Source organism: Sceloporus occidentalis, unplaced genomic scaffold (assembly GCF_023333645.1).
Source record: "Sceloporus occidentalis isolate IW3139 unplaced genomic scaffold, rSceOcc1.0.p SCAF_6, whole genome shotgun sequence".
Classification (NCBI taxonomy): Eukaryota; Metazoa; Chordata; class Lepidosauria; order Squamata; family Phrynosomatidae; genus Sceloporus; species Sceloporus occidentalis.
Window position 1 is genome coordinate 134031378 of NW_028316986.1, and position 27728 is coordinate 134059105.

At 41.0% G+C, this 27728-nt stretch overlaps 1 protein-coding gene and 1 pseudogene across 2 annotated transcripts in view; one reads left to right on the forward strand and one right to left on the reverse strand.

The window, feature by feature from the left end:
- Positions 1-13582: 13582 nt before the first annotated feature.
- Positions 13583-27728, reverse strand: part of LOC149311416 (collectin-11) — a 30080-nt gene continuing 15934 nt past the window's right edge. Inside the window, exons 4-7 of one of the 2 annotated variants that reach the window (XM_089531016.1) lie at positions 21517-21588; positions 20213-20266; positions 18937-19032; positions 13583-18757 (exon numbers count right to left, since the gene is read on the reverse strand). In XM_089531016.1, coding sequence (XP_089387142.1) covers positions 18366-18757; positions 18937-19032; positions 20213-20266; positions 21517-21588 — 614 coding nt within the window. In that variant the 3' untranslated portion in view covers positions 13583-18365. Of the gene's footprint in view, positions 18776-18936; positions 19033-20212; positions 20267-21516; positions 21589-27728 lie in introns of both variants that reach the window. The other variant, XM_089531015.1, reaches the window with a different exon arrangement.
- On the forward strand, positions 22522-22703 carry LOC149311417 (signal recognition particle RNA; annotated as a pseudogene).

A 27728-nucleotide genomic window follows, 5' to 3' on the forward strand; every position in this document is an offset into this window, starting at 1 on the left:
TAACTTGTGTTTTCCTTCCGTGTTAATAAAATTGGCTGTCATGACCACACTCAGATATTGTTTAGCCCCGCATGTTCCAGTTTTCACCTATAACTTGTTGTAGGGTATATGAAGTCATGTGGAGCCAGGCCCGTAGCTAGACTGGGGCAACCGGGGCACTGCCCCGGGGCCCCCATCCAAAGGGGACCCCAAAGAGAATACAAGAAAAAATATAGGGGCTCCAATTGTACTTTCTGCCCCAGGCCTCCTAAAGTCCTAGCTATGGGCCTGTGTGGAACTGACTTGAAGGTGCATAACAATCACAGATATCTGAGGACTCAATGGAGCATATCGCACTGCTAAAAAACCTGGCTTTCTTCTCCTGAGCTAATTCCGGAGACAGCCAGGTTCTATCACACATAATTTGCTGCCAAATTCACCAGCTGAATACAGCCCGATCCCAAGAGCCCTCAGAAAGCCACTTTTCAAAGTCGGTAAACTCTCAACTTTGAAAAGTGGCTTTCTGAGCATGCCTGGGACCTGGGCTGCATTTGGCCGGCGGATTCAGCAGTGAATTACGTGGGATAGAACTTGTCTGCCTCCCGAATTAGAATTCGACTCAGGAGAGGGCAGCCGGGGTTTTTTTAGCGGTGCGATAAACTCCAATATCTCAAATAAAATATGCGCCCTCTGCAAATTAGCTACCTCCTCATTTACTCTATAGTCAATCCAAGTAATTTACAAATGCTTAAACAGCAGTGGTTCTAACATTGATTCTTCTAGGAACCCACTGCTTACTTTTTTCCATTATATAAACAGTTGATTCCAATTTTCAGTTGCCTGCTTAATTAGTTCACTGAACTTTAAAAGAACTTACCAGATACATGAACTTTAGAAGTACGAAACAACAAGCACAAATATGGTGTACTCTGAGTGTTAGCCTATAATTCTGAGAGAGCGGGGGTGAAATCTCTGTTCCGCCACCCAAAAATATGCTGGGTGGCCTTGGACCAGTCACACATTCTCAGCCTCAGAGGAAGGCAATGGCAAACCTCCTCTGAAGAAATCTTGTCAAGAAATCCCTAGGAAAAGGTCGCTCTAAGTGGGAGTCAACTTGAGCGGACTTTACTGAACAACAACCATCCTCCTACAAAACCATCTTTGGCTGTTACACTCACGACAAACCTGAGAAGAGACACTTTCATCCCAATCCAAAATCCAAGTGCAGTATGGTCACACATATACTCTGGGCCTGAACAGACAGGCCAAAATAAAGCTGCTTTGGGTCACTTTGGGGGTATGCTGTTTAAATGCTGCATGTGTCCTAAGAAGCTGGAAGCCGCACCACAGCCACAGTCCAGTCCTAAGGACTGGAGTGCAGCTTTGGCGCAGCTTCTGGCCTCTTAAAATATGTGTGTCATTTAAACAGTATACCTCCAAAGTGACCGAAAGCAGCTTTATTTTGGCCTGTCTGTTCAGGCCCTCTCATATCTTGACTAACTCAGGTATCTTCCTAAAATTCCAAGTAATCCTTTAATTGTACAACCCAGACATTAGTACAAACAGTAATATTTTGGCAGTGGAAGCTAATGCTATACATAGCAATGTAATTTTTTGAGACGTAATGAAACTGGAAAGAAAATTCTTTGAAATTATTAAATAGGATATTTTCATAATTAGTCTCAAAGCAGGGAAGAATATGTAAAATCTGATGCATATTCTTAACAGTTCAGTTTAAAATATCTTTCCCATAACATTTTATTTCATAACATTTCAGGAAAAAAATAGATTGAAATCAATTAAGCTTACTTTTTTGCTAGTTTTGTCTTTCAGCAACTCTGAAGAATCTGCAGCATGAACAGATCAATGTTTTAAAGGGGTTGGTTCACAATCCGCAATCTAAAATAAGCGCATTGCAAAACCACTAGACAATCATTAAGCTTTGTTGATTCTGTAAAACATCTTCCTCTCTCCAAATATCCACCCCACTCTTCTTACTCAAACAAATACGAAGACAGAATAGTCAGTTTTTTCCATTTAAAAAGTTCTTATTAAATCTTCACTTTTCACTCACGTAGTTCATTAATATTTTGATTCAAAGAGCACATCTGAAATCAACCTAATCCATTCCAAGATGAACAGCATTTGTGACACATTTTGGTACAGATATTTGTACATTGGTCTTTGGCTGCACAAACTTTGTTCCTGGAACCATGCTTGAAATGGCATCTCTTATCATGAACACAGCAACCACAGAGTTATCTTTCCCTTGTAGCATGGCCCAGCCTTGGAAAGAACCCTATTATTTTGTAAGCGAATATATCCCCACCTTACCCCATCTGCTGAAAAATGAAACTCAGCCCTGCTATTTCACATTGTTTTTTGTTAATGCACACTGCCAGGCTTGGCTCCAGAGGCCAGGCATTTCCCAAGGTCCCAAAGCTGGCGTGGCAAAAAGTCCATAGCCTCCAACCATGCAGCCAGTCTTTTCTTGCAAAGAGCAATAAAATTCAGAAAAGGAAGAGGCCTTGCTAGTTTTGCCAAAGGCCAAGAAATGGAGGAGATAGAACTGACCAGTTCATGACAACAAGGCAAGAGTACAAACTGTCTTCAAAAGTAATCCAGCAAAACAAAAAAACTCAGGAAAGCAAGAAAAATAATACTGTAGATTTAAAGGGTTTTTTTTTAATCAGTAAAGAGCAGGAGAAACTACATAAATCCAAAACAAAATATCATAAACTGGAGCAGCTTGACAGGCATAAATGTATTATACTACACCAGTTATCCATGGTTTGCTTGATTTGTGTTAACAAAAAAGACATACAAATATGTCATTAGTATAAACCAGGTTTGTACAAATAGCTGCAGATAAAAATGATTTGTTTGACCTAAACACATTTTAACCCAACTAACAGCAGCTGACAAGTCAGAAGAAACTATTTCTCCATGAGTGGAAGAATGAAGAGACTTTAATTGTGACAAGTTTGCCCTATTGGGAGTAAAGGATTTAAAATATGGATTTTGTCATCAAGAAAAAAAAATCCCCTCTTTAAAGATATCAAGGCTACAAATGAGAATAAGATAGATGCCATGCTAAAAATAAATGAATAAATTGAACAAAAGTATTTTATGAAGTTGTGGGAGGAGAGGGCTATTACAGACACAACAGAAGAAGCTTCTGTCTGGAGTTAAAGAGAGTTTCCCTCCTGGTTGCCAGCGACCTTGGAAGGTTACACACACAAACACATTCCAAAAAATGGTAAACCTTGTGGTCCAAAACTTTCCCCAATATCCCTCACTTTTCCACATACCCCAATTTTGCACAGGAGGCAGTATTGCTACATTTTTGTATTTATAATAAATTATCTCCTTATGATATAGGACCTTATCACACGGGAAGCAAATTGCCCAAATCCCGTAGATAAACGGGGTTTATATCCCGGGAAAATCTCAAAAAATTGGGATTGTTTTCAGGCATGTTGGGCTAAATGAGCATTAACCTGACATTAACCTGTGCAGAAAGTGGGCAGAATTGGTCGCTTTTTACTATCGGGAAAATCCTGAAAGTAAAAAGTAGCCGATTTTGCTTTCTTTCTGCATGGGTTAATGTTGCCTTAATGCTCAATTTGCCCAATGTTGTCTGAAAACAATCCTGCTTTTGCAGGATATTCCCCGGATTTAAATCCTGTTTATGCAGAGGATTTGGGCACTTCCCTCCCGTGTGATAAGGTCCATAGTTTGGCAAGGCTTCTCATCCTGTTTGAAATCAAGGGCATGCTTTACTAATGGCACCTGTGTTTGACCTGTTCTGATGCAGTTTTTATGTTGACAAATACAGATCCGCACATTTCTAGTGGTCCTGCCAATACAGACTAAATTTCAAGAACATTATATATTATATCAGAGGCTTTTAACAATTGCTAAAGAAAAACAAAGAAGTGACAAGGCAGGCTTCATGTTGAGCATTAAGGAAAAAAATAGTGACCACAGAGGATTTGCAGAAATTCAATATAGATGACAAGGAAGTTAAGAAAGAAATAGTTCTAAACAGTTTGCTTGCTGCACAGACAAATTCTTTTAATTAGCCATCAGTTTCAGACTTTCTCCTTTCAGAGACTGTTTCTACCTCCCTTCATGTGCTAGCAACTGTAATAGATTACAAAAGATCCCAAAATATGTTCTAGGAGATATGCTCATTCCAAATATCAAGCCTGTATCACAGTATCAACCTGTATGAACAAGTGCATGCATGCATCATCATTGTTGTTGTTGTTGTTGTTGTTGTTGTTAGATACACAATAATGTTCTAGTACCTGTATAACAAAAGTAGGAAAATGTACATGTGAAAGGAGGAAAAATAACCACATTCAGTCTTATGTTTCTATAAAAGTTGAACAAAGGTCCAAATATATGTCCAGTTGTAAATTTTGTTGATTCAGCATTCTTTCAAGTGTTGTTAGATTTTCTATCCATTGAATGGTGGAGAAGAATTATATTTCCATTAATGAAATACAGTGTTAATCTTCTAGCAATCAAAAGGGTGTGAAAAATCCACTTCTGTTGGCCATTTGTTAATTTCCAAGAAACAGGTAAATAATTCAAAAGGACATGCACAAAATCCAATTTACTCATGGGATAATTTCCTCCCAAAACATATGAATTAAGGAAGCATTGGCAGTATCGTATCACCAACAATTTACTGATTTAGAAAGCCCTTTCTTGACTAGACATTTTGGTGAGCATAATACCAGAAAGAGCCATTTCTGCTGTATAAGATGTAGTTGGAGAGCTATAGCCATATTAGTTATAGATGCTAAAACCAACACCCATTGATTAGTCAGAACTGGATATTTAGTTCTCTATTCCATTCTTGTAAGCCTCACATGTCACATTTACTTATAGATAACAGAAATTTATATGGTTGGTTTGACTACTTGGTTGGCCTCAATCAATGTCTTTAATATTAAATGAACCTTGGATTCACTGAAAGCTGCAGGGCCAAATCTGGATACAAATAAAAATAACAAATAACAAATAAAAGTGTGTGCTTGATAACACACTCAGCGTACCTTTGCACAGCTGCACATTTCTGAAAATGACCAAACTGACCCCAACATTAGTACAATGAAAAAGTCACCTCAAATGAATGAGCTTAGATGCTGTAACAGAACAAGCAAATTCTTGTTGTTTAGTTTTAATTTTGTTGCATTTTTACTTCCAGGGATAAGTGTTTGTGGGATTTTCGACTTCATATACCAAAATAATTTGGTCCACAGGTGGTGGGAGGGATGCCTTAGTAGTGGGAGGGAGCAAAGTGTCTGTGGTGCAATTTTTGGTGGTGGCCAAACTTTTTCTGGGAAGTTTGCCCACCATTACTGATGTCCTGGGAACACATTTTCAGAACTCTTGGAACAAGTTAAGCTCAAGTGATTAAAATTTGTAGGAAAAGGTATAAAGAAAGCAAATTACCTTCAACTATTTGTCAACAAAAAATGACAAATGGTTGCATCAAGGAAAGGCTCATGTATACAAAGCTTAGAAAAGTTATTTTTTGGACTACAGTTCATTTAGTTCCCCAGCCAGCATAATGACTAGCCATGCTGCCTGGGAATCTGGAAAGCTGTAGTTTAGTAAGTAATTTTTCCAAGCTCCTCAAGTGCTCTCCAAGCCCCTTATGACAATATGGATGAACTTGAATCTCCAGCCACAAAAGGCCTTGTTTACAGCTGAGCTATATAAGAGCTCTTCTTTACCCATTCAAGTTTTGTCTAAGAAGCTAATCCCATGAACGAATAAATTGGCTTACCTCTTCTGGCTTAAATTCAGGATTTGGGATGCCCCCGGATGTTATCATACCTAAATCACCACCTATCTACGCGGGATGATGCCACCTGGATGCATCCCAGGTCGAAACCTCGCTCAGCCAGTACTATTTTGAAGTCAGGGAGCTTCCAACTTAAAAAATTAGCCGGCTGAGCAAGGCTTCAACCTAGGATGCCTCAGGTCGGTGGCATCCCCCCTAGATTGGTGACGATTTAGGTATGATAACATCCGGGAGCATCTTAGATCCTAAATTCTAGCCGGAAGAGGTAAGATGGCTGGCTTATTTGTTCATGGGATGAGCAACTAAAATGCTATTTTTAAAAAAAAACTTTCATGTTCCTTCTAAGTGGTGGGTGCTTTATGAAAGTGAAGGTGATTGTGTTGAGGAATTTCATGGACTGAGAACAAAAATTCAAGAGCTCTGGTTAGACAAATGCAGTTATACTTTTGTCTGTTCAAATGTGCCATAAAATGAATGGCACATGAGCAATACAGAAATAAAACAAGATGATGAGGACATACAAAATTCCATCAGAACCTGGCTAAGAGCTATTGGAGGTAAAAACAAAACAAAACCCTACCATTGGATGAAGCAAATAGCAAGCCAATTATATCCTCCACTGCCTGTTTTAAATGAAAAATGGTTAAACTAAACAGCTTATCATATTGGATTCCTTTTTAATTCTTCTTTTGAAGGAGACACCTATGCATAATAATGCATTATATTTAATGCTGCATAAGAATGGGGTTTTAAAATACTTCCTTTTCCTACTGAGTGTTTGCCTTTAATTTCTTTTATTAGACTCTTGGTAATAAGCCATGCATATGTAATACTGTGCTCCAACAGATCCTCTGGAGGGACATAACAGGGGCAAATCATATATATTAACAGTGACAGCACCAGTCCTTATGAAGCCAAATTGTCACCATCCACACACAAGAGGGAGGTATCTGTAGGTCAAAGGAACCCCAAGATTTCCAGAAATGGTTTTTAAACCTATTTGTGGGTGTTATTACACTGTGTAGCCCCCCCCCCCCCCGAGTAGAAGCCAGCACAATGTACTGGCTTGAACACTGGACTACGACTCTGGAGTCCAGCATTCGAATCCCAGTTCAGCTATGGAAACCCACTGAGTGTCCTTGGGCATGTCACATTCTCTCAGTTGCAGAAAACCATGTGATAGGTTCACCTTAGGGTCATCATAAGTTGGAAACTACTCGAAGGCACACAATAACAGCAAGTCACTGGAGGACAAAAAGTGGGCTGGACAGGTTCAAAAATGTGGGTGGTAGGATTGCACAGACACACACAGAGAGAAATATTATTTTAAAGAAAACAACTGGGATTCTTTTTGGCTCCTCTTTCCACATTTATGCAGAGCTTCTTCAGCCTCAAAGCATTCTCATTCTGAATGTCTGCATTGCCACACACATATCTGTCATGCAGTGGCTGCAGTCTAAGTGCTAAATCACATGCGGATCAAACAGCTCAGACTGAATTTCTGTACCACTTCAGAATACTTCAAACACAAATGCCTTGCAAGAGAGGCAGCTCATATGAGTCACCAAATTAGTACCTGCCAGTGGGAATGAACTTTAATGGTACATGCACTCATGCGTATACACCACTCATCATCTCACGACCAGTGACTCAGTGCTGAACTGTCCTCCACCCTGAGAGATGCTCAGCAGAGAGGACAGAAGAAGACAAGATATATTTTTATTCTTTCTGAAGATAAATTAACCCACAACTTTGCTTACTGCACCCTGACATTTTAGAGTTCTGTTTTCCCATTCCCACATTGTTAGGCTAGGGTTGCCAGATGAAAAACAGAGCAGGGCACCTGTACTTTTATGGCTGTGCAGAAGACCACCAATGAATAGCTGGTACTGTAGGCTATATTTCAGAGGAAGGACCTGGCAAAACTAGCTCTGATTATTCCTTGTCTAAGAAAAGCCTATGAAATTGATATGGTTGCCATAAATCAACAGATGACTTGAAAGTGTACATGTGTGCACACACAGAGAGAAGAAATTTCACAGGTGCAGCTTGCTCGAAAAGCAACACCTGATGAGATTCCTGCTTCTGTTCACTAATGCAACATACAGGAGCCCTGTCTTGTGTTTCACCTGGCAATACTACTGGGTAATGCAGCAGTCTCAAACCTCTTTGACCAAACCTTGTAATATAATATGCAGATATGTCCTTCTGTGGAAGACACAAATTGGGCCAGGCCCAGAACTTGAAAAATGTTCTTTTTTGGCATACAACTCTCAGAATCCTGGAATTTAGGGAACTGTAGATCAAAATGGAGTTTTTCCAAACTCTGCCTGGCGGAAAATGCCTTGGGTGAAGAGATTCTTCAGACCTATTCCTTCCCCACCCTCATCCATTTTTCTTTATTTTTCATAGTACACATAGTATTTGTAGTTGTTGTAGTGTTTAGTAATGCTGTTTCTAAGTAAATATAGGCATTGCTGACATCAAACTGGAAATTAGGGGGGAAAAGACTGTACTTCAGTGTGGGATTTAGATCTAGGTAAGTGGATTACTCCTACTGGAAATAGAAGTAAGCAGTTCCACAATGTTTGTACTCAGCAAGGGGCTACCATGACACTACTACATAGAGGAGCCTGTGGAATGACCATTGCACATCGGGGCCATTGTACAATGGTACTAATGCACATCCAGGCAACAGCTAGGGACTTCCAACTTGCAATGGTAGAGCCCAATGCACATCAAGACACTTTTGCTGCTGCCCTGAAATACATCTTCACACAGCATCTCTGCTACACAGTTAAGCATTTGTGAAGTTATGCAGGGTAGACCATGATATAGAACTGCAACCAATATTTCTAAGCTAATTGATGGAAGATTACTTTTGCTCAAAGTAACCAAGCAAACTGAAAATGCTGGGAAAATAATAGACACTTACTGCTTATAGTTATCAGCCCTAGCTTTCTCAGAATAGTATACTGAACACCAGCATCATCTTCAGCTTGGCGCCATCTTCAGCTCAGTGCCCAGGGCAGAATTCTTCTGAAATAAACATTCACCACAGGAAACACTTACAATATCCACGTGCTTTATTTTGCATATAAACCTCACATATTTGCCTCTTAAATGGCTGAGCCGCATAGGTTAGTTTGCAGTGTAACCCTACACATATTTACACAGAGGTAAGCCCCACTATCCTCAATGGACCTTATTTCCTAGTAAATATATGTAGCATTGCAGGCTTAGGCCTGTTACAGACTGCCAAAATAAAGCTGCTTCGGGTCTCTTTGGAGGTATGCTGTTTAAATGATGCATGCATCCTAAGAATCTGGACGCTTCACCAAAGCTGCACTCCAGTGCTTAGGAATGGAGTGTGGCTTTGGCGCGACCTCCGGACTCTTAGGACCCATGCATTATTTAAATAGCATACCTCCAAAGAGGTCCGAAGCAGCTTTATTTTGGCAGTCTGTAACAGGCCATAGTTTCCCTAAAGTAATGCCTGAGATAGGAAAGCCTTTTTAAAGTTGCCACTTCTTTTCCTTCGCAAGGTCCTTGCCTCTTCTTTAACAAGGGTATTACAGGTGAAAATTAACAAGTGGCATTTTTTGTGGAAACAAAATCTTGGCAAACAGTTTAGATTTTTTGACTCTTAAGAACACATGAACCCTGCTAGAAAGCAAAGTTGGCAGATTAATCTCTCAGACCACCATAAACCTCTCAAGCCTTTTTTAATGCTCTTCCCCACCCCCAGGCTGTAAAAAGTGCTGCCATTTTTATTTTCTGACAGAATGCCTAAGGAAGTGGGTGAAGGTCCCTCTTGAAATGCTTGCTTAACAGTGCATCAAAGTTCATCCGACAATATTTTTACAATATTCTTTTCTCTATGATGAGGGAGGCATGGCTTCATACATTTCTATTTGTTTAGCCCTAGCTCAAAACACAAGAGCCATAGCACGGTATGAGACGGGAAGGTGGCAAAAACAAGCTGGCGTCCTGTTCATTAGCCTCGTCTTGACTCATTAAACCAATTGTTTAATGGTGAGTCAACACAGACATAAATCTAATGGAGCCAATGGGTCTACTCTAGTCAGGGTTAAAAGAAAATTCAGACCATATTCTTTTAGGGTTATTTCAGATATATAAGTTTTTCAATTGAACTGATAGTCAAAATCCTGTTGGGGATTTGCACATATATAAAGACCATAGTTGTGCTGTTATACAATTAATCCCATCCTGACCCCGACACCCCATTTTCACTTATGGGAAGCAGCCTCTGCAATGGATGGGGATCTACTCCTCTGTTGATTGGGAAGCTGGTGACTGAAGATCATACCCCTTCCATGGCTGATCTCTGGGGTAACAGGAAGAAGTAAGATCCCCATCACAATTCCCCCTTGTGCTGGAGATTACTCACCCAGGGAGTGGGATTCTTGGTCTTCTGCTTCCTTATTAGCAGAGGAACAGACCACTGTTGATGCTGATTCCTGGTAAGTGGAGATTGGGGGACTCCCATAATCCTTATGTAGCCCCTAAACTAAACTAGAGGTTACATAGGAAGAGTTAATACAAAACAATCCCAAGTGCATAACTCTAGGTTGCGCATTCGTAACTGCCCAAAAGGATTCTGGCTGAAGTATACAAAATAAAGCATATACTGTGATACTTGATGTGTGCAAGTATTCACACACACACACACACACACACACAAATGCAAATAAAACAGAAATAGAAACCATAGCGCTGATACTACTGATAATACATTCCAAAGCAGTCACTCTCAGTGTTCAAGCCCAGCACTTGCAGTAAAGCAGTTGCAGAGCTGCTTGTTTCCTTAGAGTCTAGCACTAGAGGGCAGCATGGTAACATGGAGATTATTAAACTACACCTTAAACTACTTAGATAGGCCTTCCCCAACCTGGTGCCCTCAAATTTTATGTCAATACAATTCCCAGAAGCACAGCAACACGGCTGGAGGACACCAAGTTAGGAATGGCGGAGTCAGAATGCATCTTTCTTGCAATAGTCAGGGCTGCTTCACATTGTAGAAATGTAGACATGTCCATAGCATGTGTGATGGGTGACTCAGGGTGACAACCTTAATGGTTTGAAGCCTGAGGCGAGCAGTCCCATATTAATTCACAGGGGCACATAGTGCAGATACATTGGGATATAGCCACGGGCTGCAGAGACTCAGTTGGTGTCCACCACTATATACCTGCATCTCATTTTCATGTACAGTGGGCTCTTGATATCCACTGGGGTTTGGTTCCAGGACTCCCCATGGATACCAAAATCCATGGATGATCAAGTCCCATTATATGCAATGGCATAATAAAATGGTATTCCTTATATAAAATGGTAACAATTTTGGATTTTTTAATATATATATTTTCAATCCTGGGATGGTTGAATCTGTGGATAAATAATCCATGGGTAAGGAGGGTCAACTGTATATTAGTTGTTGTGGAGACATGCTGGAAAACCATCTTCTACATTTCCTATGAAAGGGAACTTTAAAAAGAAAAATGGCCATCCTACGAATATCAGTACTTAATAGTCGCTCTGGTGAGTTAATATAACATTGACACCTCTCTCTCTCATGTGGTTGATTCTTCCAGTGGTTCTTTGGTTACAACATATGAGCTTTGCTTTGGTGCAACAACAAACTACCATTTCCAGAATTCCATAGCATTGAGTCATGGCAGTTAAAGTGGTATCAAACCGGATTATTTCTGAAGTGTGGATACAGCCTAAAGAGATTATTGCACCCAGGAATCCCAGCAGGGGAGACACGGGATCTAAATGACGAAAATTAGTGTTAGCACTTTTACCCATGCCCAGGCTGTAGGCAGCCCATATCCACTTGGGCAGCCTGTCTGCACCCTGGACTTCTCCTGCAGCTTTTTCAAAGAATGAGATTTTTCCATTCTTGAAAAAGCTATTGGAGAAGTCTGGGTTGCAGGTGGGCTGCCCAAGTGGATACAGGCTGCCTACAGTCCAGACAGAGGTAAATGCGATAACATCAGTTTTTGTCTTTTAGATCCTGCGTCTCTTCCTGGGTGCAATAATCTCCTAGGATTCTATGGTTCTAAAGTATTAAAACGCTTTAATTTAACCTCAGGAAGGGGGGGGGCATCATGTACAGGTACAAATAAATAAATCAGAAAGGCCAGGAACAAAATCCAGTGACTTTTTCATTTTCCCTGTCTGGATGGATGGATCAACTCCCTGCCAAATCTGGACTGTTTGAGAGTATAGCTACTAGTTTGCTTTGAGGCACAATTTAAAGTGTAGATTACTACCTATAAAATACCTATGTGGGCTATTGGAAAGACTCGTTGGCAATTCTGTAAACAGATAGGGCTTGGGTCTGATATAGTCTCATCTTATGAAAGGATACAAACAAAAGTAGCAAGGATGGGCCATGGAACTCTTTTTTTTAGAAAGTGAAAGTGTATTAGTTCAACTCACCTTGCTCCCGATCTTGAGGAATGTGCATTTTTCGTGTGTCTATGGATGCCTATAATCCAAGCCATGGTTTCCTTCCTTGGTTGAGATATCATTGAAGCTATCCAGGCAATTGCTTTTCAGACAAGGCTTCCAGTCCATGGTGTGGGCAATGTGTTTATCTCAATTGTAGTTCCTGTCATATGGCCTTAGAGCTCATCCAGACTGGGCAAAAGCCTCATGATTTGGTGGGCGTAGTACCTGTAGGTATCCAGAGGGTGTTCAACATTCAAACATAATACAGTTGGCCCTTGGTATATGTTGGAGTTTGGTTCCAGGACCCCCTTATAAATACCAAAATCCATGGATGCTCAAATCCTAAGATATACAGTGGTGTATTGAAATGGTATCAATTATATAAAATGGCTAAATCAAGACCAAAAATCAATATATTTTCAAGCCATGGATGGTGGAATCCATGCATGCAGAATCCCTAGATATGGAGACCTGACTGTGTGTCCTATCTTTGTCTAATATTTGTGAAAAGCTACAACTTTTTAAACCCAGGGCAGGAAGTGTTTTTTTCCTTCTCCTCTTCTGAGATTTTCCAGTACAGGCAGAGATAAAACTACTACTAATAAAAATAATAATACATTAAAGTCCCAACCCATCTTTATTATCTCAGTGCCTCCTGTAATTCCTGGGTAGTCCCACTGATGATGTGTTGAAAGGGGAATATGAACTTTCCTACATTTTGGTATTTCATCTGCATTTCCAGGGAGGAATGTGACCCACACTATTCCTCAAGTAAGCAAGGCAAAAAGGCCACAACACCAGTATGATGGGATACAGGGATGGGAACAACCACTGCGAGGTGTACAACCCAGGAACATAATAGCCCAGCATTTACCAGGACTGTTGGCCATCTGGAGAAGCCCTCAGATCCAAAGCTATCTTTAAATTGACAGAAGGAACACTTCCTATCCACTGCTCCCCCAGCTAATTGAACCCTCACGAAAAACCTTCTCCAGAAGGTCAAGAGACATTCATGAATGAAATGGGATGGGAACTGGGAGGCTTCTGGTGTAGGGGAGCATACCAAAATTGGGAAGAAATCTGGAAACCGTCCTTCCATTAATTTATCCAAATAAATTTGTGTAGTCACCCTATATCCCAGAGGCTAAAAATGTATATGTTGGAAAGCTCAAATCCCAGGACACCTCTATAATTCTCTTTAAATTCTAGTAATGTTAAAGTATGGGAATTAGTGGCAAGATGTTATTGCTTTTACACCAAGGGAAAAAAGTTTGCAAGAAATGTGTTGAGATAAAACGGTTTATTTTCTTAAACATAAAATGATGCAGTAATTTCAGACGCTGGAACACTTTATTTCTGAGAGCAAAAAATGATACATACAAAATCCCTTAATAACTGCAGTGCTGTAAATTAGTTATTCGTTTGCATTCATGTGCTAATTGGAAGCTTATTGGAAGAATATGTATTAAGTTTTACCTGGTGCACTTTCATAATTTCAACAGAGAGGTCATTGTGTAGTGTCATAGTAAAGAAACAAATATTGAATACACAATGCAATGTGTTATGTCCTCTATGATATGAGCAGAAAATTAACCAAATGGCAGTTTTAAGTCATACCCCTTTTGTCATATTCCTCAGTGTTTGCCATAACCCACTGGAATGTTACTTTGACAAAGCACATCTATGATGTGCCATTAAAATTAATGTAGATAAGTTTAATGTTGCACTTTGTGTGTTTTTACATTTAGTTAAAGCAAGAGTAGGAAGCAGACAGCTCCTCAGCTCTTGTTATACTGTCGTTCCCAGCATTTTTTAACCTATGCTATGCTCTCTAGGACTCCGGCTACTTGCAGTGCAAGAAGATTTAGAAGGCAGCATGATGTCCACCTCTAACTTAAAAGGAAATAGGTTTCTTCAGTAAGAATTAATACCAATTAAGTATGTGTATGAGTTAGAACAGGGGTCGGCAACCTCCGGCTCGCGGGCCGGATGCGGCCCGCGGAGGCCGGGTGACCAGCCCCTGGCTGCTGTTGTTGCTGTTGCCGCCGCGGCGGCGGCCGCCCATCACGGCTTTTCGCCACTCTGGGCGCCGCCATTTTGGGCAGCAAAATGGCGGCGAGGTCGTGTGAGACGTTGCCGCCATTTTGGGCGAAAAAATGGCGGCACCCATAGCGGCCTCTGGGGCTATGGGCACCTCCATTTTGCCGCCCAAAATGGTGGCGCCCAGAGCGGCGAAAAGCCGTGACGGGCAGCAGCAGCGGCAGCGGCGGCGGGCCTCTAGGAGGCCCGCTGCCGTCTCCGGAGCCCTCCAGGAGGGTTCCGAGGGTGGCAGGGAGCCTCTGGGAGGCCCTTCGCCGTCTCTGGGGCCCTCCAGGAGGGCTCCAAGGGCGGCAGGGGGCCCTCCAGGGGGCCCTCCAGCGCTGGCGGCCCCCCCAGCTTTTTTGTCGGTCTCTGACGGGGCCTGGGGCCCCATCAGGGGCCAGCAAAGATGGGGAGGCCTCGCCCCCGGAGGGTGGAAGCTCCGCCCCCGGCATGCGGCCCCGCCCCAGAGGGTGGAAGCTCCACCCCCGGCACACTGCCCCACCCCGGAGGGTGGAAGCTCCACCCCTGGCATGTGGCCCCGCGCCAGAGGGTTGAAGCTCCACCCCCAGCTTCGGCCCCCCAGTCGCCTGAGGGACAGCAACCCGGCCCCCGGCTCAAAAAGGTTGCCTACCCCTGAGTTAGAATTATTCAAGTGTACGAATTTATCCACAGAACATCATGGGAAGAGCTTGGATTTTGGGAACTACAATTCCCAGATCATCTACTCTATCCAACATACTCAAAGGCCAAGCTGGCTGGAGGATTCTGGGAGTTGTAAGCCACAAAAAGCTAACTTTTCCAAGCTCTGGGATTCAGCACCAGTCACTATTTTTTACATGCCCCAATTTTATTTTCTTATCCCAGGCAAAAAAAAAAGCACAAAGCTTTAAAGCCACAAACCTCCCTGGGAAAGGACTTAAACTTTCTGTGACCTTGTGAAAGACAGTTTGCTAATAAATGTAGGCATAGCTTGGTCACAAAACTTATGGGATGCCTGTACAAATAAAAAGATTTACAAAGAAGCATGCTAGCCAGCAACATTGCAAAGTGAGCCTAAAATGGAAGTAAATAATGGCTACAGCAAATATTGAAATCTTTTATATTTATTAAACAACTTATTAAAACAGCTTATGCATAGGCAAGACTAGAAACGTTTTGGTTGTGATTGTGAACTGCTGTCTGTACTCCTGGGGAGATATGAGCCAATAACTCTTTGTGGGGAAGCCATGCATTAGGCTTATTCCAGATGTTAAGCAGACAGTGAGCTATGTTTAACTTGTATTACCATACCAGACTGAATCTTACAGTTCACCCATATTAATATACTTATCTGTGTTTAACTGTAGCACTAGCAGTCTTGACAAGTCAGTCAAATTGCTGCCCCATGCATAGGACTAGGATCTGTATCTGACTTAGGGTGGATTTGTTTATGTACATGAAGTGGAAAATAATATGTAAATTCAGTGTTAATTTCATCAACTTCCTGTGCACCTCTTTGATATGTAACTGGACTAGAAGAGACATCAGTTGGATCAACTCTTATAGGATTAAGATCGCAGTAATCATAACTGAAACTGAGAACTTCATAAATGGACAACCTACAGGTGTAATAACTACTAGCCTCATCCTCAAGGGGAATAAATGGATAATATTCATTAAATTGATTAAGTCAACTTGCTTCCATTTAATACTTGTAGAGAGATTTTTCATTTCTATTCATCTCTATACAGTATCTAGGCTGGAAAACTGGAGGACAAACTTTAAACTATTTTTTTTCTGTTAGTGGATAGCAAAGACATTTTCCATTTCATAATACAGTGAAGAGACTGCTTTAATTTTTATCTAACAGCAGCAGCTTGCAAATATGCAATAAAATCAGGGTAGCCATTTGACATCTGGTTGTTTATCCTCTTGATTACAGTGGATTCATGTGTAATTCATGGTAGGACTGGGCTCCTGAGATGGCTTTAAGCCTGAACAGGTCATCAGTTCAAACTGGAGGAAATTAATAAATTGTTTTGGTCATCAAACAACAATACAATGCTAAGACCCCATCTAAAACTAAGAATACATAAGAAAACCAGGAAATTGGATTGATGCTTTCTGTAAATAATGTTGGATTTCATTTTCCATTTCTGTTCCCAAATTATGATCAGTTAAATCCATTTTAGGCAATTTTGTTCTGTATACCATACCCACATTTGCAGACAGTTGTTCTTAAGTGTAATGGAAGACCTGAGAAAATAGACTGTTATTGTACAGAAAGTGATACATGTTCTCTGTAAGACATTTTATATTTATGAAACAGCATAAAAATTACACTCCATTGCGAGCACTTAATATTAACAATATCAATTATTTTTTTAAAAGAGAAACCAGAGATATGTCTTCAAAAATAAAATCCTAAAATCTACACTTAACTCTCCACTGTAGTTGTACATCTCCATTAATCTCAACAAAGGATCCAAAGTATATCACCTGTCCAAAGGCCAATAAGTCATAATCTAATTCAGAGTTAAGCAATTTAAAGCCTGCTGATTTAAAGTAGTTTATGTATGTTTAACTCTGCATTAGATTATGGTCATATTTCTTTACAATCATGCAAATCATGTATGTTAATTCTGATCTTCCCTTCTAAAGGGTAAATACTGATATTTGAAATACCCATATTATATTTACAGCTGTACAATAAGTAATATCATATACTAAAAATATCACTATAATGGTTTATCAATGAAGTGTAATTAAGGCAGGCTTTGGAGTAGATAGAAGGACCAGTATTCCTTGACATTTTAAAAAGATCATTAATTAATCCCTCAGTGTTACTGCTGTTAATGTATTTCATGTTTACATGTGCCAACTCCTGTCAGAATTTTGGCCTTTTTTTTCCTTTGACATATAATCCATCAAGAAGTTCTTCCGTCAAAGCCCTCTTGAAATAAAACAGGGATCTTCATTTCAATGGGGCTTGACAAGGAGACCTTCCCAACAGATTATGCTGAGCCACTGTGCTACAGATGATAGGTGATCCCCAAAGTTATTCCTCTCTGGCTGTTGGAAAAGTGAGCATGTTTCCTTCATTTTATTACTTGCTAAATACATTTGTCCAAGGAGCAAAAGATGGGACACATGGCTCTTCTCTTCCCCACTTTTAGCTTCATAATAAAAGTGAAGTAGGTCACCCAAGACCAGTACTTTTCATGGGTCAGTGCGGACTAGAACCTGGATCTCCCAAGTCCCAGCACAATACTGAGCACAATATCCAGTGGCTGCTCGCTGGCTTTCCAGCCAACTGCCACATGTATGCAACTATGAAATAAGTCCTTCCTACCAACACTCCAGTCATGTAACTTTCTCTCTCTCTCATTTTTAAAGGGAGAAATACTGTACTAGCTGCATTGAATAACCTTGTGATTGGGTGTCAACATGTCATGCACACTTCACACAACAGGCCACCCACATGACACACTTCTCCACTATGCAAACAGAAGTACTGCTTGGATAACCCAAAACTGATCTTTCAGAATATAGCACAGCAGTGCCAAACGTGAGCAAAGTAAACCAATGTTATAGTGCACCAAAAGACACACATGTACACTCCAAAATGGTGAGACATGCTGCACCTGGATCTTGTTCAGTGTGCATATTTCTTTGTCTCTCTCTCTCTCTCTCTCTCTCTCTCTCACACACACACACACACACACACAGATAGTGTTTTTAGTATCATGGATGTACACAAAATTAACACTACGTACACAACAAATACTGTTCTTCTTGGTGGCTGACAAACTTTGGCGCTAAAGCATAATTGAGGATGTTCTGGGATATTTGTCCAGACCACCATGAAGAAGATCACTTGAAAGTTAGTACCTCCTGAACATGGTACTAAATTTCACAAAAAGGACTCAAAAAAAATGGAGCACTGATCAGGATCATATTTGGGCTGCAAAACATTGATGGTAAGTTCAGGTACAAAGTAAGGAGAATGAAAGAATGAATATTACACATTTTCTTTGTCAAATTCACAAACAAAATTCATTGTAATATGACAGGCAACATCATTCCACCCCCCAGAGGCTATCATTTCCACACAGTCCTCCTCGTCATAAGCATTATTTGGTTCACCGCTGCTCCACTTGTTGAAGGTCTGCATAGGGGATCTGTCCGAAAACACAAAACTGCCCTCCTTCTCAAGGTCATTGATGCCAATGAAAACTCGGCTAAGGCCAGCTTGGCTGATGTAAGAAGCAATGAGGCTATTGGTGCTCTCATCTTTGGGCATGCTCAGCGTCCCTCCTCTTCCTTGGCAGTAGAGCTGGGCGTCCATGTACCTCTTCTCTTCTTTCACCAACAAGAATGTCTTATTATCCGTCTCACGCACACCAGCGACAGCTGCAGGGGAGGGCAGTGCTGAAAAGTGACCACTTGCATTTCTATAAACCAACTCAATACACACCGCATGGGACAGACTCACAGACACAATCAACCAACTACAGAGCAGGCAAGATTTTTAAATCTGCAACTGTTTATCAAATAGGGGGAGAATGTTTACATTACATGGACACTCTTACCTTTTTTAATAAACTTTAACTCAGTTGTCAGAAGGGTCACTTGGTTATCCATTTTACCAATGGCTGTCCGTAGTTGGCCACATTCACAAGGTATACCTGCAAAATCCATGTACATATGTAGGCATTTACACAACAGATCTATATTTTTCCCTCCTCCACACCAAATCAGTGCACATTTCACAGCTTTGACCTACTGATCTATTCTGTCCTGTCACTCAGTGTTCCACTGAAGGTAGTGAACTCACAGATCTGACTGAAAGCTTGTAAAAACATGTTAAACAGTTGCTTATATAATCCATCCTACATAATGACCTCATCAATAAATCTTTATGAACTAAGCTGATAAAGCCCATAGTATACAGCAACGATTTCTGCTATGGGGCCAATGCATCACAGTAATGGCAGTTGTGTCTTATATCTATGTACAGATGGCTTAACACTGACATTCATGTAATCCCATCTATGGTAGAAATTGTGTAGAGGAAATAAGTGACTCCACATGGATGAACTGAACATGAGGAAATTGTGCCCACCCACCCCAGGAATAACAAGACAAAACAACAAGGGTTAGGTTAGGGCTAGAGCCAGGGCAAGAGCTATTGCTAGGATTCAGGTTCAGGTTCATATTAGGGTTAGGGCTAGAACTAGGGCAAGAGCTATTGTTATGTTTAGGGTTAGGAGTCACATTAGGGTTAGGTCTAGAGCCAGGGCAAGAGCTATTGCTAGGGTTAGGATTTGGGTTCAAATTCACATTAGGGTTTGAGGCTAGAGCCAGGGCAAGAGCTATTGCTAGGATTTGGGTTCAGGTTCACATTAGGATTAGGGCTAGAGCCAGACAACAGCTAATGCTAGGGCTAGGGTTCAAGTTCACATTAGGGTTAGGGCTAAAGCCAGGGCAACAGCTATTACTTGGGTTAGGGTTAGGGGCCACGGTCACATTAGGTTTAGGGCTAGAGCGAGGGAAACTTCTATTTCTAGGGTTAGCGATAGGATTGGGGTTAGGGTTTTATCTTGATGTATTTTTTATCTAAATCTGTACGCTGCTTTGATCAAAAGTTGGAAAAGCGGGATAAAAATAAACTATTATTATTATTATTATTATTATTATTAGGGTTCAGGTTGACATTAGGGTTTGGGCTAGAGCTATTGCTGAGGTTAGGATTCGGGTTCAGGTTCACATTGGGGTTATGTCTAGAGCCAGGGCAACAGCTATTAGTAGCATTAGGGTTGGGTTGGGGATAGGTTAAAGAATAAAGCCAGTGTTGATATTGTTTACCTGGATCTCCATTAGGACCAGGTGGCCCAACATCTCCATTATCTCCCTTTTCTCCTATGAAAGTGGGGAAAAAAAGATAAGCTTCTTGGGAAATTGTTAAAGCTCTTGTTTCTATCTAAAACCAACATGCCAGCATCAGCATTTTAGGATATTAATGTAATGCCTAACGAAATTAATGTGACTAACTCACACATCAATATGTTTCAGGATCTAAGTACACCAAGCTTAGATTGAGACAAAACCCATCAGTCTGAGGGCCAGCAGGGTGTAGTGGTTTGAGACCTGGACTACAGCTCTGGATACCAAAGTTCAAATCCCTTCTCATCCACGGAAACCCAACGGGTGACCTTGGGCAAGTCACACTCCCTCAGCCTTTGAAGAAGGCAAGGGCAAAACCCCTTTTGAACAAATCTTGCCAGGAAACACCATAATAGAATCATCTCAGGCTTGCCATAAATCAGAAAGGACTTGCAAGCACACAGCAACAACAACAACAGCAAACAACATCAGTCCCATGAAGAAAGTACAATATTAACATGTAATGCAGCTGACAAAATGGGCTTTAATCCAAGAATCTGAGATCACAATAAATGGGTTAGCCTTTTCCATAGTTACTAGTATTATAAGTTGATGCCATAATAAATGAGGTTACGGCTGTGTTGTTGTTGTCACTACTGTTGCAACATGAACAATTTATAGAACGTCTATAAGAACACTGTTCAGATACAAGCTAATATTTCAAATGCATGAAGCAAAAACAGGTTCTCAGCTTAGAGACATTTATATTTGCTGTAAATGCCTGCAAATGATTTGTACAATCTGGAACCAGATCAAAATGCTACAGTGAATCTGTATCTTTCTGACAATATAAGCCATTGTCACTAATAGTATGCATCTGCGCAAATATAGCCTTGATTAAAACTAGGCCCAGCACTGACACAAGAGACATCCACGTTTTTAACAGAATTGGCAGGTGGTTATAATCAGTTTATTCAGGTGACTGAAAATCAAGAAGTTTATTTACCAGATTTTTTAACCAAATAATCCATTCTGTAAAATAGCAGAGGCATCAGCAGGACTGGCTCTGGGCTTCTCTTATAAACCCTAACTTTCATAGAGTGAGACTGAGAGCAAATTTATATATTTATGATTTCATAATGGCATGAGACTTTGTCGTAATATGTTGTTGTTGTTGTTGTTGTTGTCAGTAGCATGGACTTCTTTAAAAAATGTAAATCACTTTTCATTACAACAAATCAAATCCAAGAAATGTAAATCCCTGTATAATACTGAAAATAATATACCTTTTGAACCAATGGGGCCAATTTTTCCATGTCTTCCTATGCTGCCTTTCTGTCCTTTGTCACCCATTTCTCCTAGAAAAAAAGAGAAATCTAAGACTAAAAAAGCAAATAAATTTAAAACATGGAATCATTTTATGCATATACACATATATGTATATATGCATACTTCCAGATGCATTTTCCATTCATATTTCTGTCTACACATGATCATTTTATAATCAGAGAAAACCTGATTAGCAATCATCATAGTTAGTGCTGGTACAAATACAACATTATACTATAGTTAAACAGGACAGTAACAAAGAAATTTCTGTCAGAGAGGGAAGGGTGGGAAGAGAGTTTTCCAAGGGGCTGACTCCCAATTGATAAGTTATGGTTTGGTGAGAGGGAGCAATACATCTATATTGGACTGTGCATGCTACCTTTAAAAAAAAGGAAAGGGATGAAAATGGTAGCCCAAATAGGGGAAAGAAAACATTATGGGCATAATGTTTTTGATTCCCCCCTCCTTATTTGAGTTACCATATCCTTCCATTCCTATTTTTTTAAAAATAGTGCTTCAGGGGAAAAAAGTAAAGCTATCTTTATTATGAGGGAACAAAGGTTAGCTGAATTTTAAGTAGAACAAAACAAATCAGATTCACCGTATGGTCCTGTGCTGGGAAATAGGACACAGAAAACATTTGCCAAAGCCTAGAATTGGCCTAAATCCCATTGGAATGAAGAGGCCATGTCCTCACAAAACAGGTCTGAGATAACTATGCTTCTACAGACTGTAGGCGTCAGGTCCAATGACTCCCTTAATTCAGAAATCCAAGCTTCAGTGGTAAAACTCAGAAAATCTTTATTCAGTGCAACCTAGTATAAACATCCATTTGGCATAGCCCCTGGCACTCCAGACCTCCTGAGCTCAAGCAATCTACCAGCCCCAGCCTCCCAGTTGTGGGATTACAGGTGCGTGCCACCACACCTGGCAATAATCCTATGGATCGCTTGGGCTCAAAACTGCTGTGGGCTATGCTGATCAGGTGTCCATACTAAATTCAGCACCAATATGGTGAGCCTCAGGAAGCCAGGGGCTGCCAGGTCACCTCAGGAAGGGTGAGCCAGCCTAGGTTGGAGACAGAGTAGGTCAAAATGCCCATGCTGATCAGTAATGGGATTGTGTCTGTGTATAGCTGCAGCAGCATAGAGAACAAAACTCAGTCTCTCTCTTTTCAAATGTGTCTGGTGTAGCTTGTTAGTTTCCAAATAAAGATTTTCTTAGTTTTACTACTGAAGTTTGAATTTCTGAACTAAGGAAGTTACTGGACCAAACAGATTGTCAGGACTAAACGGCAAGCGTTAGCAAAGCATAATTATAGAACACACAATTTCAAACCATTGGCAGGCTATTTTCTCATTTGTTACAAAATCAAAACAACTTTATTCCTCTCAGTTCCCACTACACTCCCCCCTCACCTCTTATTTCTTCTGCTGCATTCCCAGGAAAATGACCAAGCACAACTGGAGCCAAGCACAGCTCCCTTCTCTCTGCTCTTTCAGCACAAAGGAATGTGATCTACAATTCCTCGCAGAAACCCCACTGCATATCCCATCATTTTTCCTCAGTATGGTATATCACACTGACTCAGTTGCACCTTACAATATGACTAAACCATTCTAGATTAACACTTAAAACCATGGCAGGCAAGATGCATGATGCAACTTCTGACGATAAGCAATGCAGCAATATGGCTCATCTTTTTCTCTCTCTCACTGTCCAGTTGAAGTGTATATTAATGAGAAGTGCACAGCATCCTCAGATATATCCTCCCAAAGATCCCACAAAAATAGCAGTGGGAACCAAGCAGGTTTGTCAGCTTTAATAGCAACACTACATGACATTTTATACCCGAACTGTATCAAAAACAGCCTGTTAAAATAAAATTGGTCGCCCAAGCCTTTTTTTAATGAACAAAATACTAATATGCACATTATAGCACATATCAGACAGAAATATTGTGTGTGACACTTCTGCATCTGTCATTCTTTGAATGTGGGTTTGAGAAATGTTATTATTTTATAGCATTTCTAAATGAGCTCAAGAATGGAAACCATCAATTGATCTCTCTTATGTCCAGGTTCTGTTCCATGAAAATACCTATTAATATGTGGAAAGCTAGAGATCAGAACTACTTAACAAATAAGCTGAATTTACACATGAAGCCCAAGAAAAGTTTCCTGCTGGCTGGAAGCCTCCAAATGACTGTGGTCAATACAAGCATTCCTGTTAACAAAGCCTCTGACAAAGAAACTCCTTTTTACAAAGTGATTTTGTGGGAGCCCACCCACCCCCTTTCTTTTCTTCTGTCTAGCAAGAAGGATTTTTTAAAGCACTGGCATTGAGAGGATGGTGAAGTTGGGCTGGAGAAAACAAGACTTTCAGCGATAGATTGCAGCAGCATGCCCTGCAATAAACAATGTAATAAAGCTTGAGGTGGAAAAGTATGAGACTCTACTCTAGTGATGCTACTGTAGCTGTATATGCTTATGTACAAGAGGCAAAATAAAGAACTGCCTCCAGAATAACTTACTGAGCATGTGGGAAGAGCAAAACAGAAAGAAAGAGGGAAGCAGATTAACCTGCTTCACTTGTTACCCTGGCATGTTGGAAGACTTAGATATATAAGTTTCACCACCAAGGGCCAAGGGCTGCACAGGCCCAAAAGCCCGTTTCTCCCCTGGCCTCCCATCACCCTGTTTGGACAACACAGGCCAAAGCCCTAGGGTCAGGACTGGACTGGATCTTGGCAACCAGACACAGATCCAGTGGATCCAACCCAATCCCAGAATAAACAAGCCCTAAATGCAGGTCAGTTTGACCCCCGGCTTGCTATAGGGTTTCTTAGAAACTCCACAACAAACCCCAGCTGTTTAAACAGTCCCCCCCCCCCCATACTTAACACCTTTCTGTACCATTGCTCCTATTGGGAAGCCCCCGTCACCATGTCTGACATGTAAATGGGGCACCTAGCCATGTGGATGCAGCCAGGCACCCTATTTCTACATCAGAGGCAGCAACAAGGGGCTTCCCAACAGGAGCAATGGTGCAGAAAGATACGAAGTCTGTGCTGGTAATGGGTCCCTAGGTCAGCTCACAGACAAGCACATAACACACACTCTGTCCTTATGCCAGCCCCAGAACCAACCCAGGTGAGCACCCGGACCAGGATAGCATAGCTCAGCTATTGCCCATCTACTCAAGGCCCCAAATGGAAATCATGCGAAAAGTAGCGAAATTGTGAGAAAAGTAGAGAGTGGGGGGAATCATCCCAGGTTGCATTTTGGAAGAAGCTTACAAGTGGTCTGTAGAAGATTCAAAATGTTTTAGTTTACTTATGCAAGGCTTGCCGGATCTGGTTGTTTCATTTTACACGCACATAAAGCATTTGCCAAAAGACTGTTGAATTGCTCTTCTTTTTTGAGGTATAGGAACCTATCCCTATTGTTTCCATGTTATTTCTACCTCTGGTACCAAAGTTTTTGTGAAAAATAAAGTCCAGGAATACATCTCTTTCGTTAACTGGTGTATGCCAGTATTGGTTGGAACAGCTGCTACAGTCATATTTCCCATCCTAGCTGCCTTGTTTCTCTCTGGTGTTGCAGGGAGAATTTTTTTAGCAGCAGAATGCAAGAGAGCAAGTAGTGCAGAAAGAGGCCTATGTCGCACCCATCAGAACCAACAACTACTACAGCTACCCAGAGCCTAAACACACAGAGGTCTTGCTTGACGTCAGGTATCTTATAGGACAAATCTAATGGGAGAAATTATAGCAAAAGGGTGCTGGTTGCCCGCAAACTGTCTCCAGTTCTAATAGCCTGGATAGCCTTGACAGTAGTCCATTTGGTTAAAAATGCTGAATGCCAGGCTGGAGAATAACAAAACAAGAGCTATTCAGCGCATGCCAGTTTGGCTTGTATTGCAGAGTTTTGCCTGGATAAAGCTGGGCGTGTCCCTAAAGATGCAGGTTTGCTGTTAGTGTAATTCTGGATTCTGCCCTGAGGCTAAATGCCCAGACTCTGGCAGTGACTGGGAGTACATTTGCACAGTTAAAGCTAGTAAGCTAAATGTGCCTGTTCCCTGATGTGTCTGAGCTGGACAAAGTAATACATTGGGCCCTTGGTATCCACTGGGGTTTGGTTCCAGGAACCCTGTGGATACCAAAATCCGTGGATGCTCAAGTCCCATTAAATACAGTGACATGACAAAATGGTGTCCCTTACATTAAATGGCAGAATCAAGGTTTGCTAGTTGGCATTTATACTTTTAAAAAATAGGTAAGAGTGTTTGGAAACTTCAGCAGGTCAAAAAAGATTCAGCCAGACTGTTGACCAGGACTGGTTACAAGGTTACATAATTCACTTGTCACAAAAACTACCAGCCTGGGTTTAGGCTATGTGAAGGACCGTATTTTGCCAAGCAGACCTGCTTGGGTCCTCCAGTCTTTGGGAGAGGCCCTCCTCTCGGTTCTGCCACCTCCCAGGCACCTCTTTTGGTACAGAAGACAGAATCATATCAGTGGTGGCTCTCAGGCTCTTGAATTCCCTTCTTAGTTGGAGGAACAGGGAGGGGGATATAACTGAAAACAAATATACTCATAAGTAAATCATTTGAACATAAGTGGGATTCACTCCCAACTCACAGAATCACAGAGAATCATAGAATCATACAGTTGGAAGAGAGCACAAGAGTTGTCTAGTCTAACCCCATTCTGCCATTAAGGAAGACACAATCAAAGCACTCCTGAGATGGCCATCTGGCCTCTGTTTAAAAACCTCCAAAGAAGGAGACTCCACCACACTCTGAGTGTGTTCCAATGCTTTCCACAAGTCAGTCAAGACACAACTTCACTGACTAAGGCCAAGGTTCAGCCTTGGACAAATAATAAAGACATGAAGAACTATGAAAACATTCTTGGCAATATTTATACCCAGTTTATACCAAACTATTTGTACATATCTCTCTTTCATTAAAAAGTCTGAGCCAGCCCATTTTAAGTGTCTCATTTTGTCACATCTCTGCTAGTGTAATTACAACTGGGAGGGAAGAAAAGCTCATTAAAACTTCCTTAGTTTCTCTTGCAGATATCCAATGATTATTTTGTGACATCTTCCAGAGGGCATATCTGAGGCTGTCATATACTCTTTATTAATACAGGGAAGATGGAACTACAAAGAAAAGATAACTGAAGCAACAGATTACTACATGGACACTGTGAGTTTGCACCTCACTGCCACACATAGAAAATCAGGTTGATAATCTCCTATCACTCCATACAAGGCTACCACATGGGCCAGCAAAACTTTAAAAGGTTCTTATAGCAAGGCATGGAGCACTGAAATGCAGGTGAGCTTTCTTTTTGTTCAGTTACAGGATAATTGTACAATAAATGCAGAATAATTCCGTATTCTTAAGAACATCAGTGACTCTTCATCTGTGCAAATTGCTGAAACAACAGCATTTCTAACCATAATGCTTCTTTCATATAATAATTCTGCAGATAAAGATTCAGAGCACACTATCACACTATGAAGAAATAAGTGTATGTATCTCTTCAATGGTCATTGCTGCCTCCAAGAATCCTAGGAATTGTGGTTTGGATGAAGTGCTGGGAAATACAGGATAGCATTCTGCTTGGGGCTTATGCCTTTTAAAATGGCCTTAATATGCATAAAATTTATCTCAGTAGTTACACAGTGTCCCTATTCACATAGGGGCTGCTGGGACATTACAACATATGGACATCCACTGCACAATGAAAGACAGTGGAGTGACTGATACATTAGGGGCACCAAGGCGCATTGGGGTTCTCCCCAATGTGCTTCCATAAACAGGCTAGGAAGTGTCAGAGGACAACAGGAACACCAGATCTACCTCTGAAGTGCCTGATACACATCAGGACTATCAGACACACATCAGAATTGCCCCATGCACAACAGAGAACTCTTTCTGGTGCTCAGATCTCTGCAATTCACTAACTGGGTTTCATTGTCTTTCTGCAGTATAGTTAGGTAGACTGTGATATAGGATCTCAGCCACAGTGTCCAAAGGGATAAAACTCCAGGAAAATTAAAGTGGCAGACTAGTTTTGTTTTGCAGTGGCACATTCATAGCTACAAAAGGAGACACAAGAATAATATAATTTGTCTAGGTTTGACAGCCCGTTATT